This window comes from Zingiber officinale, chromosome 1A (assembly GCF_018446385.1).
Source record: "Zingiber officinale cultivar Zhangliang chromosome 1A, Zo_v1.1, whole genome shotgun sequence".
NCBI lineage: Eukaryota > Viridiplantae > Streptophyta > Magnoliopsida > Zingiberales > Zingiberaceae > Zingiber > Zingiber officinale.
The window spans coordinates 5,146,686-5,163,637 of NC_055987.1; the positions used below are offsets into that span (position 1 = coordinate 5,146,686).

The following is a 16,952-nucleotide window of genomic DNA, read 5'->3' on the forward strand; positions in this document are numbered from 1 at the left end:
ACCAACAATCTCCCAACATCTCGTGCCTCCATGAAGTGCTCTACGTAGTGGGGCTCCTCCTCAGCGGAGCGGTATACGGCTGAGTGCCACCGAAGGGCCACTTGTCAGTATGTCATGCAGATTTCGTTGGGCCCAGTGGTCTAGGATACGGAGAGAATTGTTGATTGAATGTATGAATAATTGGAAAAACTGTAAACAGTAAATACTTACACCGAATTTCGCAAATCCTTTTCTTTGAACTTGTTGTCGGAAGAACGATTATAGATCGAACCGCCCTACAAAGTTCTACAAATCAAATTCCCCTTCGCAATGGATATTTCTCTTCCGAAGAGGTTTTCACAAGACACACAACTTTTGGAAAAAAAAAACTTTTCATAGCACCTCTCTCCTTATCTTCAACTTGGACGCACCTTTAAAGCAAACCACAACCACATATGCACAGCATGCAAACGTGGTGGTTGCTACGCCTACACAACATGAAGACGTGAGAGTTATCTCCAATATCTCTCACTCATCCAAGTTAAATCACAAAGACAAAATAAGAATCAGGTCACAAAAACATATAAGAACATTTATTTCATACTCGAAGAAAAATAGTCCATGTGACAACAAGCATATTGAGTAATTGAAGATAATAAAGTTATCACACTTTACATAGCTGCTCATTAATATAAATTGGAGATATCAATATCTTACATTTACCCTAAATTAAATTATTTATATCAATATGAATATCTCTAATCCCTTGTAATGACTATTATGTTGAGAATATGCTCAATATCTCCAATCAATACAATTATTCACAATCATATTTTATATACTCAACAAAAAAATATAATTGGTCGACCAATGAATAAATGTCAAAGATGTAAATTTATTTTAATCTTTATTTTTAGTTATAATCTATTTATTCTAATCAATCCCTTTCCTAGTTACACTACATAAACCGAATCATCTAGAGTTAATAGGATACATGCTAAAGTAGCAAATACCGATTTCACTTAGGAAAAAATTGAGATTAACTTATAATCTCAAGGATATCTCACATAGTAAAGAAGTAGGGATTCATTCTCCTACTATTCTTATTGTCGCTATAGCACATGTGAAAAAAATCATATGCTATGATGTTTTCCTCTTTACTAATAAAGAGTGTATGTTTTTCTCAATTTCAATATTATACAAATTTTTTATTTAGATATTCTCAATGTCTAATCCTAAATTCAATTTATGAATTCAAATCTGGCATTCAACAGGTTTTGCAAATGATGGGCACATTTACTCCGATCATCAATCAAGACGATCCTAAGTTTTAGGTATGTTTTCATGCACAGCTTTATTAGTTGTCTCATAAGTAATAATCTTACCTTTATTTGTACTTAACAAAATAGAGATGATTGTCCATGTGAGTTGGCCAATCTCAACCTGCCAATATATTCATCGAGACTTTCTCCAAATGTAAGAAAGACATTTACACTGAATAGATCATGATATTTCATATATCTAATTATCTTTACAATGTATTACATTTTATGAAGTCCTAAAGATTTCACATGCCCTTGAAATGATTCTTTAGTCAATGAATTAATAAAATGATCTACAAACATAGCACGTGTAGGGATATACTTAAGAATTATCTTTTTCTCATCAACAATATTCCTTATAAAATTATATTTAATTTTTATATGCTTACTTTTGTTATGATATTTGAGATCTTTAGAAAAAAATTATAGCAGCTTGATTGTCATAGTACATTGTAACAATACTCTCATTATCCTTAGTAATTTTCAAATATTTTAGGAACCTTTTTAAACCAGACAACTTCTTGCATAGCCACTACACAAGTCATATACTTAGCTTCCATTATCGACAATACTACACAAGCCTGTTTTTTACTATTTCATGAGCCCATTCAACAATAAGATATAGCTAGATGTGGATTTTCTATCATCAAGGTCCCCTGCCTGATATGCATTTGTGTAACCCTTCAGACTCATCTTAGATCCTTGAAAACAGAGACAATAATTTATTGTTATTTTAAGATATCAAAATATCCTTTTCATCACTTTCCAATGTCTCGATATTGGATTTGACTAGAAACTACTAACTAAGCCAACAATATAACTTATATCAGGATGTGTATACAATATATTGTACATTAAATTACCAATGACACTAGCATATGATTTTTTTCATCATGTCGGTTATTTTTTCAAGAGTCTTGAGATATATACTTTTGCTTAGAACAATACTTCTCACTACAAGTGTTTGTATAATGTTACAATCTAATATATTGAAGTGTTGTAGCATCTTAGTGATATAAATCTTTTGAGACAAACCCAAAATCCTTTTTGTTCGATCTCTAATAATCTTTACTCCTAAGATGTATTCAGTTTCTCTCATATCTATTATGTCGAATTGTGATGAAAGTCATGATTTAATCTCTATCACAAACTTTATGTCATTTTCAACTATATATTAACATATCATCAATATATAATGTTAAGATGACTAATTTTCCTTTCTTAGGTAAACATAATGATCCTCATTGATTATTTTGAAATCATAAAATAAAATGACTTTATTAAATCTTAAGTTCCATTGTCTTGATACTTGCTTTAGCCTATATAGAGACTTTTTAAGTCTACATACTTTATTCTCTTGACTTTCAGCAATATAATCCTCTAACTGTATTATATAGATTTTCTCGTCAAAATTACTATTAAGGAGACATGTTTTTACATCCATCCAATGTAATTCCAAGTCAAACTATACTATTATAGCTACAATGACACGTATTGAGATAAATTTCACAACAGGAGAAAATATCTCTTCAAAATTAATACCCTCCGTTTGGGTATATTTTTTTGTAACTAGAAGAGCTTTGTATCAATTAATCATTCACTTTCCTCTTAATTTTGAGAATCCATTTATTCTAAATAGCCCTTCAGCTTAGAGGATGATCGACTAAATCCTAAACTCAATTCTTTCTCATAGATTCCATTTCCTCATCCAGTGCAACTTTCTATTTTTCTCTAACTGAGTATCTCAATGCTTCCTCAATCATTCGAAGTTCCTCATCATCAACTGAGAAAATTATTAATGTCTTATTCTCAATGTCAAACATTCTCCGAGGAAGACTGGAATGCAAGGCAAGAGAAGTCCAAAAAGGTCGAGTACCAGATTCTTGGCAAAATGTGAGAACTCGAGCAGATCGCGAGATCGAATGATAGGGTAGATGTGTTGGGATATGCCCAATGCGGGTGCGTGCTAGAACATGTTTCATAAATATGCGTAACAGAAAATAAAATAATAATAATTCTTAATTATTACATCACACACACCACACGCATACAAGGATACAACATGTCAAACATAATCGTATAATTAAAATTTTATAGGAAGTAAATTTACGCTAAGTATACCTTATGGATGACCTATAACGAGAAGGGCATCAACCTTAGCGACGCTGTTGAACCTGGCCTCTATTCGTATCCATGCTGAGCTCCTTAAGACAACTCCTTCAGTACAAGCCTCTCATTTGAAAGTTACTAGCCACGAGCAAAGAAGAGAGATCAAGAGAAAGAAAAAGAGAAGCACACAAGGGAGAGTTTTTCTCCCTTGTGGTGGTCACAACAACAAGGAGGGGACCCTCCTTGTTGTTGGTGGCGGGAAAGAGAGGAGAGGGAGAGGAGAGGTAGATTTGCTTTCCCAAAACTTAATCAACCAAATAATGAAACTTGTATCTAATTCTCTCCTAATTACATCTATATATAATCTTCTTTAATGAGTTAGATTAGAAAGCCTAAATCTAGCTCATTATCCCTTAACCAAAAATTAGCCCATTAATCCCTTGGTTTGGTTCACAACTAAACCAAGTTGGTTCATGACTAATTCATTATTAAATCAAATATGGTCCAACTCTACCATAAGAGATATAGTTCATCCGTGCTTCCATTATGACAAATATTGCTATATTTGCCTTATGTATGGTATAACCAAATATTTATCTCTTGACCTAAGAATTCTATTCTTTAACTTGTTTTACATCTTTTAAAGACTCATTAGTGTGTGTGACCCAATAGGTTCCCGGTTTATCTTGGTCGTCCATAATTAACTACTTAATTATAGAACAATCATAAGTAACATCTAGTAGTACATCATGATTCTCAATTAGCCGAAAAATCATAGTTGATTTTAAAACTAATTCTAAACCCCTTCAGCAGTTACAGTGAGTCGTACCTTGTTCTTTTCACTCGTTTTATACCCACTTGGTTCAGGACATGGTCTATGTGTCTATCCCCACTAAACTGACTACATCACACCTAGTCCAGGTAATACTTTCTCGTTTCACGGATTCAAATTATTCGTACATGTGTACAAGAGTCTCACACTCTTAACATGTGATGCTTTGGCCAAAGACTTTAATAATCCTAACGAGTGGTCATAGGGTATACGTCTCTTCGCAGGGAGCGGTGAATCCTCAGTGGGCTATCCAAACATCTTTAGGCATTTCGACTTATACCCAATCATCCCAAGTCCACGCCTCAATGAGGTGCTTGCTCAAGATGTCAAAGTATAAGTTTCCATGACCAAGATGACTTGTATACCTCAAGTTGAAGGAAATTTACACTCGTGCTCCAGTAAGAACTTCACAAACATATCCATATATATAGATAACCATATGAAGTTTTACAACGAGTCACTCCAATTAACTAGTTACCATAACTAATATCTAAATTTGACTCTCGACATCCCAATATCTTCAACCAGTGAGAAAATAGTTGCTTGGCGAACCAAGGAGTATAACTCGTGCTAGTCTTACAAAATTGATGATGTCCAAATGCATCAATTCGACGACTAGGAAAATTTCAATATGTTCATAATTGTACATGTAGAGATAATCACTGGTTATGATCCAATCACAATTTCTCTCATGCGAATTATATTGTGAATATTCAGTAAATGAGTTTAAGATAATCAAACATATAATATATACTCAAATGGTGAATCTATATTTAATAAGAATCATAAAGCAATTGCTTTAAAACATCCCTAAAAATCTAACAAGATGAAGGCCTAGAGATGATGAAGCTTCGAGCACAAAGTCCAGGGAACAGGAAGTTCATTACGCATGAGGTAATTGGTTTCAATTGGTACATTAAATAGAATATGTGCTTGAGGGTTTAGGTATTGAAAAATCCTATTTTAGGGTTACCAATCAATTGGTGACCTAAAACCTAAATCTCAAATTCTGGGGTTTGCATCACCAATCGATTAACACAATAGATTGGTGTAACTCCAAAATTCTAGATTGGTAACCAATTCCGAGTGCACAGTAACTTCCCAAATCGATTAGGCATTGGCTAATCAATTGGTGCAATCAATTGGCAAGTTTTCTGCTGCTTTCTTCGAGAGCACAAACAGTTGCCATATCGATTGGGCAATCGATTGGCAGACTTTCTTCGAGCTCACAAAAAGTTGCAAATTGATTGCCCAATCGATTGGTGGGCAGGCTTTCTTTCATGAGGAAAGATGACTACCAAATCAATTGATCAATGGATTAAGCTTGTCAAATCAATTGAATATTCTCACTAATAAATTGGGATTCAAAATGAGATAATCTCAGCCGTTGATTTGGAGTTAGTGATGTTTCAATGAATAGTTAGACGATTAGTAATCGATTGAGGGTTTTTGTCAATCGATTGATGGCGACCAAAAAGTAGAGAAACAACCCGATTTTGAAGTGTTTAAAAAGGGGCATAAGGCATGAGAAGACAATACTATTCCATTGCTATTCTTATACTCATCTCTAGGGGCGGATCCAGGAATTAGAATTAGGAGGGGCTTAACTTTATATATATATAGTATCAAACAATCTTCAAGAAAGTCATCGTCCATTTTATTGCGAACTGACATCTTCACATGTTTCATTGCTGAAAAAGCTCACTCAGTAGTAACGGTAGAAACAAGTAATGTCAAAACAAGATGAATCAATCTAGTCAATATAACATAAATTTTTGATCGCACACCCTCAGTCAATTGCTAACACAACTCAAAAAGTGTATAAACCTTCAAATTCTTCATCCCATCAAGTTTATAATGTACTAATTCATACTCCAAAGCAACGATGCCTTGATCTGTGAAATCTTCGGGATAAAATTTCATTGCAAGCTTGTAAATATCATCACTATTAATTGAGTCAAATAAATTTTTAGAATCTAAAATTGTACTAAGAGAAAGAAGTTCCACTGATGACTCATTGAACCAAGTATTTAACTCCATCAATATGAAATCTATTTCTGCATTAAATACATCAAAATGGTAATGATACTCAATTGTAGGTCATTGACAGAAATGACCGATCTTATATGGACAATCAAGGTCAAGTACATCAATTTCATTTCTCGAACAAAAAGCTTTCAATTCATAAAGAAATTCTTTCCACCCACATTCTCTAAGTTCTTGAAGGATAGTTTGGTAGTAGAGACAAACACTACAAGAAAATTGGGATTCTACAACACTTAAATGACAACGCTTTTTAGAAAAAGCGTTGTCTATTTTTTTTTAACAACGCTTTTAGTGAAAAGCGTTGTCTATTTCATTATTTTCTTATTAATAGACAACGCTTTTCTAAAAACCGTTGTCTATTAGGGATTTTTACAGGTTAAAGACAACGCTCCGTAAAAAGCATTGTCTATTAGATTTTTTTTAGTGTCTATGACTACATTTTTTTAAAAAGTGTTGTCTATTATTAAGTTCTCATTTAAATCTTGATTAATACAAACGGTTGGATCTAAGTAAGGAGTAGAAAACCCTAAACCGTTGGCCGGCCCGCTTGTCGCCGCCAGCTTGTTGCAAAACATTCTCCAGGTCATCTCCGTCATGTTCGTCGCCCACCTCGGCGAGCTCGCTCTCTTCGGCGCCTCCATGGCCACATCCTTCGCCGGTGTTACTAGCTTCAGCTTCTTGGTACGTCAAGTAGTATTTTCAATCCATGCCTCCACTCTTCTACATGTTTACATTTCGCGTCTGATTGATTAGGAAAACCAGTTCACCGACTCAATCATTCCATTCTTCAATCTTGTTTTAATCTTTTACTGATTTCCATGGCAATCCCTATATCACAGTTTTGTGAAAACGATGAGATCTCTCATCCATCATTTTGGTTTTGCCCAAATCGGGTAAAAATCAAATCACTCCTTGCCAAAGATTACCTATCCATCCATAACTGCAAAACCCTAGTGCCCTCATGCGCACTAAACCCATGAGCAAGAACAATTTGGGTGTTTGGAGTGAGTTTGATTGTTGGAAATTAGTTTTCCTAACCAATAAAAAGGAGTAGAGATATATGCACTATCTACATTGCAAGAAAATTATCGTAAATGATGGAGGAAACCACAAGTATCTCGGATCAATGCACAATCAAATGAGGGCACTGGCTCGTGTATGAGCATGGTTCATGGGTGTGAATGGCTAAATGCAATGCTAACTGAACTATGTGTGAACATTAATTCTCATTGAACCAACATGAAAGGGAAAAGGAATTGTGTAAGGGACATCCAATGGATGTCAGTTGGTTTTATTCTAAATGAGACAAGAAAATAGGATTCTTCGTGCTTATTCATCTTTTGATTTTCCAACCATTGGAGTAAACAGATTCTTCGTGAACTTATGCTCAAACTACTCTTATGATCTTTTGCCTTCTGATATCTTGCTCTGCAAGAAGTGATATCCTGCTCTGCAAGAAGCGATATGGTAGAGTTCTGCTTTTGTAGTTGCTTTCTTTTATATTGTAATTGATGTCTTATTCTTCATAGCTGGGAATGAGTACAGCATTGGATACTATGTGTGGGCAAGCTTTTGGAGCAAAGCAGTACCATATGCTGGGCATACACATGCAGAGACACAGGCTCAATTCTTAGTCTGTTTGGTCAAGATCCAGAAATAGCTGCAGAAGTTGGAGCCTATTCTCGATGGATGATTCCCACCCTTTTCGCGTATGGCCTCATACAGTGTCATAACAGGTTCCTCCAGACACAGAACATTGTGTTCCCAATGATGCTGATCACAAGTGTTACCGCTCTGTTGGATCTAAGTAAGCGTTGTTAACTTCTCAACGTTTTTTAAAAAGTGTTGTCTATTTATGCAAGATTTTGGCAAGCTTTAAGTCTATCAAGCATGTTAAACTAAAAATTCTACAAGCTTTCTTTAGGAAGTTGACAATTTTCCACTATTAGTTAAACTCATATTCTAATCATCTCGGTGTTTCAAAATTAGTTAACTGTTTTCTTTTTTTCTAAATTAACTTTGGGCACAATGTTTGAATCTCCACTTTATTGCCTATGATTATTGAACCTACAAAGTAGTAAATAACTAATGGAAAAATGAATTATTTTTTGAAATGTGATTATTGTACTTGCAAACCAGTAAACATCACTGAAAAACATTCTTATTTCATTACAATTTCAAATTGTCTTCTAAATTATTCTATTTGCAATTGCAGTGTTTTCTACTTGCTTCTCTTATGTCATTTGTGTGGGCACTGGGAACAATATAGCATGGTTGTCAATATTTGCATCAATATCAGGCATTCAAAAAACTTAGGTATCAGCTATATTGTGTCTTGTGTCTTTTAATTGCATTTCGTATAATATTGTGTAATTAAATCTTTAATTATATATCAGTGATATTTATTATTTGATAAATCTTTAATCTAGATCAATTCATTGTTAAAGACTTCTGTTGTTGCTTCATTTTTTTACTCAGGTCATGGCTTTTGCTACCAGAACTGTTACTTGTATAGGTCGCATTAATAAACGTACATTCTTTTAACCCAGAACTATTCTGGGGTCCCAAACCTATCCGTAGTTAATCCAGCTTGTCCTCAGGTTTATGTTTTCTTTTCATTTCTACCCTTTCTGAGCCTGCCATTGGTTGAGCTGGGTTAAACTCAAATGATGGAGTTACGCTGAGGAAACGTTTGATTAGGTTACAAATAACTAAATCATAGTTGAAGGTCCAGTTATAGAAATGCTGGTGGTTCTAATTAAATAAGGTATCACATTTAGTGAATACACCATATTAAATTGGATAGTGTCCACAGCATATTTGGCTATAGTACAATAGACAACCCAAAGCTTCCAAATACTGTGTTAAATTTGTTAAAGAAACCATCCTTACTAAATCCCAAAAATTTGTTTAGTTGGAGCCAATAAACTAGTTTGAATCTCTGCTAGGGATACTCAAAGCAGAGTAGCAAACAGAACATTTGAGTCCTAAATTTAAAGGCATTGGACATGATATAAAAGAATTATCATAGAGATATTATGTTTTTTACCTTCTATCTGTATGAGACATATTGTCTTACGTAAAATTCTGCAGCATTTGTGGATGTTTCTCCAGAAGAACTATTTCACAATGAACGTTCCTTTATGAATGAGGTATCAAAGGCAAGCCCAATGGAGACTCAATCAGCTAAGGAAGTAAGTATGCAATGCTAGGAATAAGGTATGTTGTATTTCAGTATTATTGTTAATTTATTACTGAATTATTATCTTGTGTCTATTGAAGATACAAACGAATGGAACTGTAAAACAGAATGCAAGTTCTTCAACCGAACAACCTTATTATCGTAAGTGACATTGGATGATTTTTTTTGAACTGCATTTTAGAATGCAGTTTGAAGAAACGTTGTCTTTCTGCAAGCCAAACTTTCTTTCTGCAAGCTTTATTTCTGCAATTTGAAGAAACGTTGCATTTCTGCAACAACAGTGCTTTTTGCAAGAAAGCGTTTGCAGAGAAGAAAACGTTTTATTTCTGCAAGCTTTCTTTCTGCAGTTTGAAGAAATGTTGCATTTCTGCAAGCTTTCTTTCTTTCTACACGCATTTCATTTCTGAGTAATGAGTTTTGGTTCATTTATAGAAAATAGCTAGTAGAAGTAATTTTTTGGTTCAAACTATTGACTGTAATTTTTTGTTTATATTTCAGGCCAACTGTTCAATCTGTTCAAAGCTCACAAAGATCCTAAACAAAATCCAATTGCTTATTCCTGTAATAGATTGAGAAAGACAAGCTACTTCTTCTGTATTGTGGTAGTAATTACTGTACTGTTTTGTCCCGTTCTCAAGCCGATAATAATTTTTTAGTGTAGCTAGTAGAAGTAAACAGATTGTTGGCTTCGAGGTCGGCTAGTTATTTTATGCTCTTTTGTTTTATATGTGAATATCACTATCTACTTTGAAACAGAATTAGTGTTAATTTTGATATTTACTAGCTTCTCATGTAATTAAATACTAATATTATTTCAATATCAAAATTCTATTATTTTGGTATGAGTTTGAAATCATTAGCTAAGTTGATTATATGTAAAATTTGAATCTAGACATGGTACAAGAAAAATAATAGTTCTGTAACTATAAAAATAATAATTTTTAAATAAATTTTTTTAATTTTTTTTCTTTAAAACGACAACGCTTTTAAAGCGTTGCAAAAAGTGGTCTTTGTAAAAAACAACAACGCTTTTAAAGCGTTGTAATAGTGTTGTCTTTGCAAAATATGACTACGCTTTTAAAGCGTTGCAAAAGCGTTGTTTTTTCTACCAAAAACAACGCTTTAAAAGCGTTGCAAAAGCGTTGTCTTTGATACAAACGACAACACTTTAAAAGTGTTGTCGTTGAGCAGACTTTTAACAACAGTGCCTTTAACAACGTTTTTTCAGGCACAAAGACAACGCTTTAAAAGCGTTGTCTATTAGCTTTTTTCTTGTAGTGAAATGTAATAACAATCAAAATATTTTGAGATTTTCTTTGAAAAATTTGACAAAGAGTATTTGTTGTTCTCAGAATTTTATGCATTAAGTGTAAAATGAACACAAATTCAAAGCTTGCCATATTTCTATCAATCTCCCGAACTTAAGCCTTAGCTCTTCCATTCGGTGAATGGTTACTAAGAACTTCAAAAACTTTACAAGTTGCAGCATACTTACCTATCAAACTTTTTACAAAGTCATAGTGAGAACTCTAACAAGTATTTCCTACTCGTTGCAAATTAGTAATCTGATTGGCCTCACTTCCAAAATCACATTCTCCAATTGCCAACATATACGCAATTTCATTTCTCTGTGCAACATGTAACTCAACAATGTGCTTAGTAGAAGAAGTGATACTATTGATAATATTATCCAAATGAGAAAATAATTTCCAAATAGTACTGACATCCTTAGTTGCAGAAACCAATGTTAGTTGTAGTCGATGGGCAAAACAATGGACATAGTATGCATAGGGACAATCTTTGAGAAATAATGTCTGAAATTCATTCCATGCACCACACATATTGCTAGCACCATCATATTCGTGGCCTCTAATTTTCTTAACCTGGAGATCATGATGAACAAGAACATTTGATATCGCTTTTTTCAAATTCAATGAGGTAGTATCACTAACACTTTTCATGGTAAAAAAATCTTTCTATCAAAATTCCATGATTATTCACAAACCTCAAGATAATGGGCATTTGCTCCCGTTTAGATATATGTCATGCTTCATCAACAAGAATATAGAGCATTTATCTGCAATTTCTTCACGAACCATCTTTCTTACTCTATTGGCCATAATATGTAAAATCTCTTTCTAAATTTCTGGAGCGATATATTGGGCATTTTTGGGAGCATTCTCAAATATAACTTCATTAATTTTTGTACTCATTTTTGCAAAAACTTTTACCAATTCAAGAAAATTTTCACAATTAGATGAAGATAGAAATTCATCGTTACCTCTAAAGGCACAACCTTGAAGTGATAACCAGTGAACATTTACAATTAAGGTCCTCAAATGTAAAAAAAAAAAATTCTCCTTTTCCTCTTGAGATTGAGCATGCATCACATTATCAATATGTTGTGAGGGTTTCAACAAATTTTCAATTTTCTCTCACACATAGTATGAGGCGAAGAGGTTGCAGAATCAATATGGGCAAGAAGTGCACATGTTTTTCCTTGATTTATTTTTTTTCAATTGTCAAATCTTTTATTGACCAATGCAGAGATATTAGATGAATTAACTTCATTCAGAAAAAGAAAATAATAAAAGCAATATGCCTTATTTGTTGAAGGCGAATATTTCAACCAATGAAATTTCTAGAACTATTTTTACTGAAATTGATGATTTTTACTTCCAAATTTTGTAGCTAAATACTCTAACATATTTGGTTGGTAAATCTCATCTTTAGATATGAACGCCTTATTTCATCTTGTGCATTAACATGATATTCACATATCTGTTTTCTTTTTCTTGAATCTCGTTCAATACAAGTAGAAGATGACTAATGGTAGTTACTAGGAGGGAAAATAGTAGAAATTTGGACACTAGGAATTGGAAGACTTTTACTAGATTGATGTTGCGTTGTAGGGTAGAAATTGAAGTATTTTCATTAATTTGATGATCTTCTCTTCTTAAAGAAAGAGGTTATCTTTCCTTTTTCTTTTTACAACAGACTAATGTTCCATTTTGAAATAGTTCAAAGTTATATCCCTAAATAAGTAATAAAATAACAGTCATATAAATCAACAAGTAATAATTAATCAATGGCTCAAAAGTATAATGAATTGTATGAGAATATCTTGAGATAAGATATAAATTACTATCTTATTCAAAAATAAAACCCTAAAAGTTAGGGAACCCAAAAAATAACATAATTTACATAGAGAACAACTTTAAAACAATAATGGATCATAACTCATACTAGAAAATAACAAAATTATAAAAAAGAACTTACTTATTTTAATTAAAATCCAAAGTAAGTAAGTTTCGATGCCCAACTAAGATGACACTGTTCATAATTTTAAGCCTAAAATACAAGAGATAAAAATGAGGGTAAGAAAAAAAATTCAAATGAATAATAAGACATAATAATAATTTCAATATAGCTTCCTTTTTCATTTCACAGCATCTCCGTTCTCCACCAAGTACACTTTAAATAAATTGACAGCATATCTCCTATTGGTAAAACAAACCACTCAGTGTTTCACATATCTCTATTTCACTATTTTAAAACAAACCCCTGACTGTTTCAAAATTAACCCCTTCAAACCAAACCCCCTCACCATTTCACATATTGGTAAAAGACTAAAAATGAAAAAGAAAAAAAAAGAAAGAAAAGACCAATCATTGTTTCTGTGTTTTACATATTTGTTTAATAGATTAAGATTATCAAACAATGAAACAAACCACAGCCACTCAATGTTTCACATATTCGTTTATCTGTGATTTGTCAGACCTGCCTTGCATTGCTTTGGCCACGGCAGTGGATGCGCCATGATCGTGGAAAAGCAGGAGCCGCCAGTAACGGCGTGGCCGTGCGATTCAATCGTCCTTGCGTTGACGGACGCGGCAAGAGAGGCGATCTCAAGAGGCTAGATAGAGAGAAGAGAAGAACTGAAGAAGTACGAGACTCGTCGTCGTGGCTCTCGTCGCGAGTTGCTTGACTCGCCTTGTTGCCGTGGAGATGTTTGTCACACAAAGCCTAAACTAAAACCTTTATGAAAAAAAGCTAAAACCTTTATATAAAAAAATGCTGGGAAACAGGACTGGGCTATAGCCCAGTACAACCCATTCTATGATCAGTCTCTGCTCATCTCAATATCAAGCTTCCATCTGCAAGATCTTCAAACAAGAGTTAAGCAAACAATTTACTATTTCATTTGTATAATTTTGTAATCTCACTGTAAAAAGAATTCTTCACCTTCAGTTATGGTCCAAGAAGTAGAAGTGATAGTAGAAATAGATAACTCGAAGTGACCCTTGGATTAATCGTCTCAAAGAGATGTATATCAAGTAAAATTGATGGTATTATGTTCTACTTCAAATTTTCCGCTACCAATCAACTTTAAAGAACCAAAGTGAGTTATTCACTCCTTCCTCTAACTCTCAAGGTCCAAACAATGAAACCATTTCAAATTATTTGAAATTATAACTTTCTCTTCGACTAGTCTAATTTTCTACTCAAATCATGACAAAAACGTTCAAGTAGTCGATCGAAACTTTGTTTATGACTAGAGTTTCGTTTTAAGACCATGGTTACTAAGTTAACAGTTTATTAATTGAAATTTGTGTTATGCCTAGGCAATTAAATTGTTTTTATTGTCGATATTATATCAGATTTAAATTATTTGAAGCATTAATTAATTAGACAACGCAGTGTTTCGTTGTAAACGTGATCCTAGTAAAAGCACAATACAAGTCGTTGAAATTTCTTATCCTTGCTCATTATGATTGTGTGGTCTGTATGATTTTTTAGGCCAGGGAAAAAGATTAAAAAAAGAAATATAAAATAACAATGGAAATTATTTTTAGGGCAATTATTATGATGATAAATCCAACGTAGTACTAAACACTTATTATGATGACAAGTAGATGTCAAGTTGTACTCCACAAAGTCCGCCAAATGCGCATTCAATTTCTCCGCAAAATGTGTGCCCCTACATTGACGTAGCTAATATATGTATACATGTGTATTTATTATAATAGATCTATCAATTCTTAGTCGGTACAAAAATATCTTGATAGATATTTGACTTTTCCATACAAAGAAGAGTTGATTCACTCTTTTGAGAATACGTGGCGTCATCCTATAGGGCTACTAAGGTCGACAACTTCACCTTTTTTTTATTGCAATTTCACCACAAAATGCAAAAATAATTGATAATAATTTCCACTAATATAATTGATGTTTCCTCCTACATTTTAACAATTAGATCAAATACAATCAATTCTTAAGAAAAATCTAAAATCAAATTAATTTATATAATAGATGATGCGACAATAAGAAGGAGCTTATCTAGCACGAATCAACGATCATGGTGAAGATCAAAGTTCAAACGATTAACGTCAGGACTCATAGGTTCAATCACGTCGCCCGAGCGAGAGAGAGCTATGTAGATCGATCGGAGGAATCGATGTCCGATCGATCGTCTGAATGAAACAACATTCGGTTAACCTGATCGGTAGAAGAACAGATCGAGTAGGTAATCCGTCCGACTTGAGGTAAATCATTGAGAGAGTAATACATCGATATAATAAAAAAAAAATAAATACTTAAGAGAAAGAGAAAATAAAAAAAAATTATCTATCATCGTGGAGAGATGAAGATAATGATATCTTCTGTCTACAATTAATTAACATATTTATATAATTGTTAATTTTATTTATTTTTGTTATTGTAAAATTCCCTTTTTTATTCACTTGGTCTGGTTTGGTAGTGGTGATAATTTTTGGCGATGAAACTTAGGCCAAAAATCTACAATAAAAGATCGAAAAAGTTTAATTATGGCAAAAAAAAAAAAAACTTCAGTTAATGGAAGGCCATTAGCCTCTCGATCACTGGAAATTACGAAGTTACATATCGATTGATTTGTTCGGTGATGGAAATTACACCGAAAAAGAACTAAAAACTGGTAGATTCATGGTCTTGAATCTGTTGGATATTTGAAGATCGTTTTGTACATTTGTAGGTCGATTCTTCGCTCGAGTCGCCTCCAGCAAATCAATTCTCGAATCACTCGCTCGATCGGAGCCATCCAATATATCGATGCCAATCGCGCCGCCACAAACTCAATCCACTAGACGGCGGCGCTGCGGGCCCGGCGCACGCGGCCGCCCCACGTCTCCTCCTCCCCGCCGGCATCCGCCACGTCCGACCTCCGCCGGAGCCCGTCCAGTTGGGTTTCCCAGTTCCCAAACGCCGCCGCGTCGCATCCTCGCCCGCGAGGGCGCCCCTCGCGGAAGACCGTGGCGGCGCCGACGGCAGAGGCCCAGCGGCCCCCGGAGAGGGCGAGGTCGTAGTCGCGGCGGCGGACGGGGTCGGAGAGCACCTCGTAGGCCTCCCGCGCCTCCATGAAGCGCTCCGCGAAGCGGCGCTCCTCCCCGGCGGAGCGGCACGCGTCCGGGTGCCACCGAAGGGCCACCCGCCGGTACGCCGAGCGGATCTCGCTGGGCCCGGCGGTCCGGGACACGGAGAGAAGGTCGTACATCGTGGCCATCGCCGGAGCGGCGGCGGCGGCGGCAGAGGCCGAGACCCTGAGTCGAGGAGCAGCGGCCACTGTTGATTTGGCAGGGATTGGGGAGAAGGAAGATCTGTACAAGGAGTTAGAGGGACATGAAAGAGCCAAAGCTGCCATTTTCTTTGAGAAAATCTAGTGATCTTGTTTCTATTTAGGGTTTAGATGATGAAGAAGTTTCAGATACGGCAGGGAGATTTATAGGGAGATTGAATTAAGATGGAAAAGGGGAGACCTCGCGCTCATCACGCGTTGCAAGGTTTCTAGAATGATTTCTTCGTTATTCGAAAATAAAAAATAAAATAAAATTAGAGACAACAAGAGTCGATCCGATCGAGTACACGTGTCACCGTATCGTGTGCGTGACGGTTAGATCCTCTTCTTCCGGATCCAGCAAGCTTCTTATCGCCTTGCGTGACGGTTGGAACCTCTTTTAATAGATTTATATGCGGAAATTGTCGGCGCACGTCGCCGTCGGTGGTCGGATTTTGAAGAATCCAACTCCAAACTGACGTCTAATTTAATCTTCCATTGTTACCGCAATTGGTAACCATAATAAATAAATCGTCAAAGTTTCTATCAGTTGGGAGGTTGCACCATTTGGCAATTGGCTTAGACTTGGTTGATTGAAAAGTTCATGAAAGTTTCAGTCAATCCAACCGTTGCAATCCAAAAATAAATTATACTGGAGTGTTTTCTCTTCTACCCGGTTGGAATTTAAAATTTGCCATAAATTCCCATCAGAAGCTTGCTTCCATCATTAGAAGATTCCAACCGAGAATAAAAAACATCTATATTATGCTAAATTGATTTCTCAAAAATATAAAACAAACTCATAAGAAATCTTGACAAAACAATTACTAATTAATGTTTTATATATCTTATAATTTCGTTTCTTCTTTT

The 16,952-nt window shown here is 34.8% G+C and overlaps 2 protein-coding genes across 3 annotated transcripts; one reads left to right on the plus strand and one right to left on the minus strand.

Moving 5' to 3' along the window:
• Positions 1–6,812: 6,812 nt before the first annotated feature.
• On the plus strand, positions 6,813–10,266 carry LOC122016305 (protein DETOXIFICATION 17-like). 2 transcript variants are annotated; one of them, XM_042573557.1, is made up of 6 exons: positions 6,813–6,969; positions 7,834–8,024; positions 8,504–8,604; positions 9,382–9,482; positions 9,571–9,631; positions 9,989–10,266. In XM_042573557.1, the coding sequence occupies exons 1-6, from the start codon at positions 6,883–6,885 to the stop codon at positions 10,144–10,146; spliced, it is 699 nt and encodes a 232-aa protein (XP_042429491.1). In that variant the 5' UTR covers positions 6,813–6,882; the 3' UTR covers positions 10,147–10,266. The 2 variants fall into 2 exon arrangements, with proteins under 2 accessions (XP_042429491.1, XP_042429500.1); XM_042573566.1 differs by lacking the exon at positions 8,504–8,604 and having other exon boundaries at positions 7,834–8,095.
• Positions 10,267–15,611: 5,345 nt separating this feature from the next.
• LOC121996118 (chaperone protein dnaJ 20, chloroplastic-like) lies at positions 15,612–16,169 on the minus strand. Its single transcript, XM_042549959.1, has one exon. The coding sequence runs from the start codon at positions 16,167–16,169 to the stop codon at positions 15,612–15,614; it is 558 nt and encodes a 185-aa protein (XP_042405893.1).
• Positions 16,170–16,952: the final 783 nt, after the last annotated feature.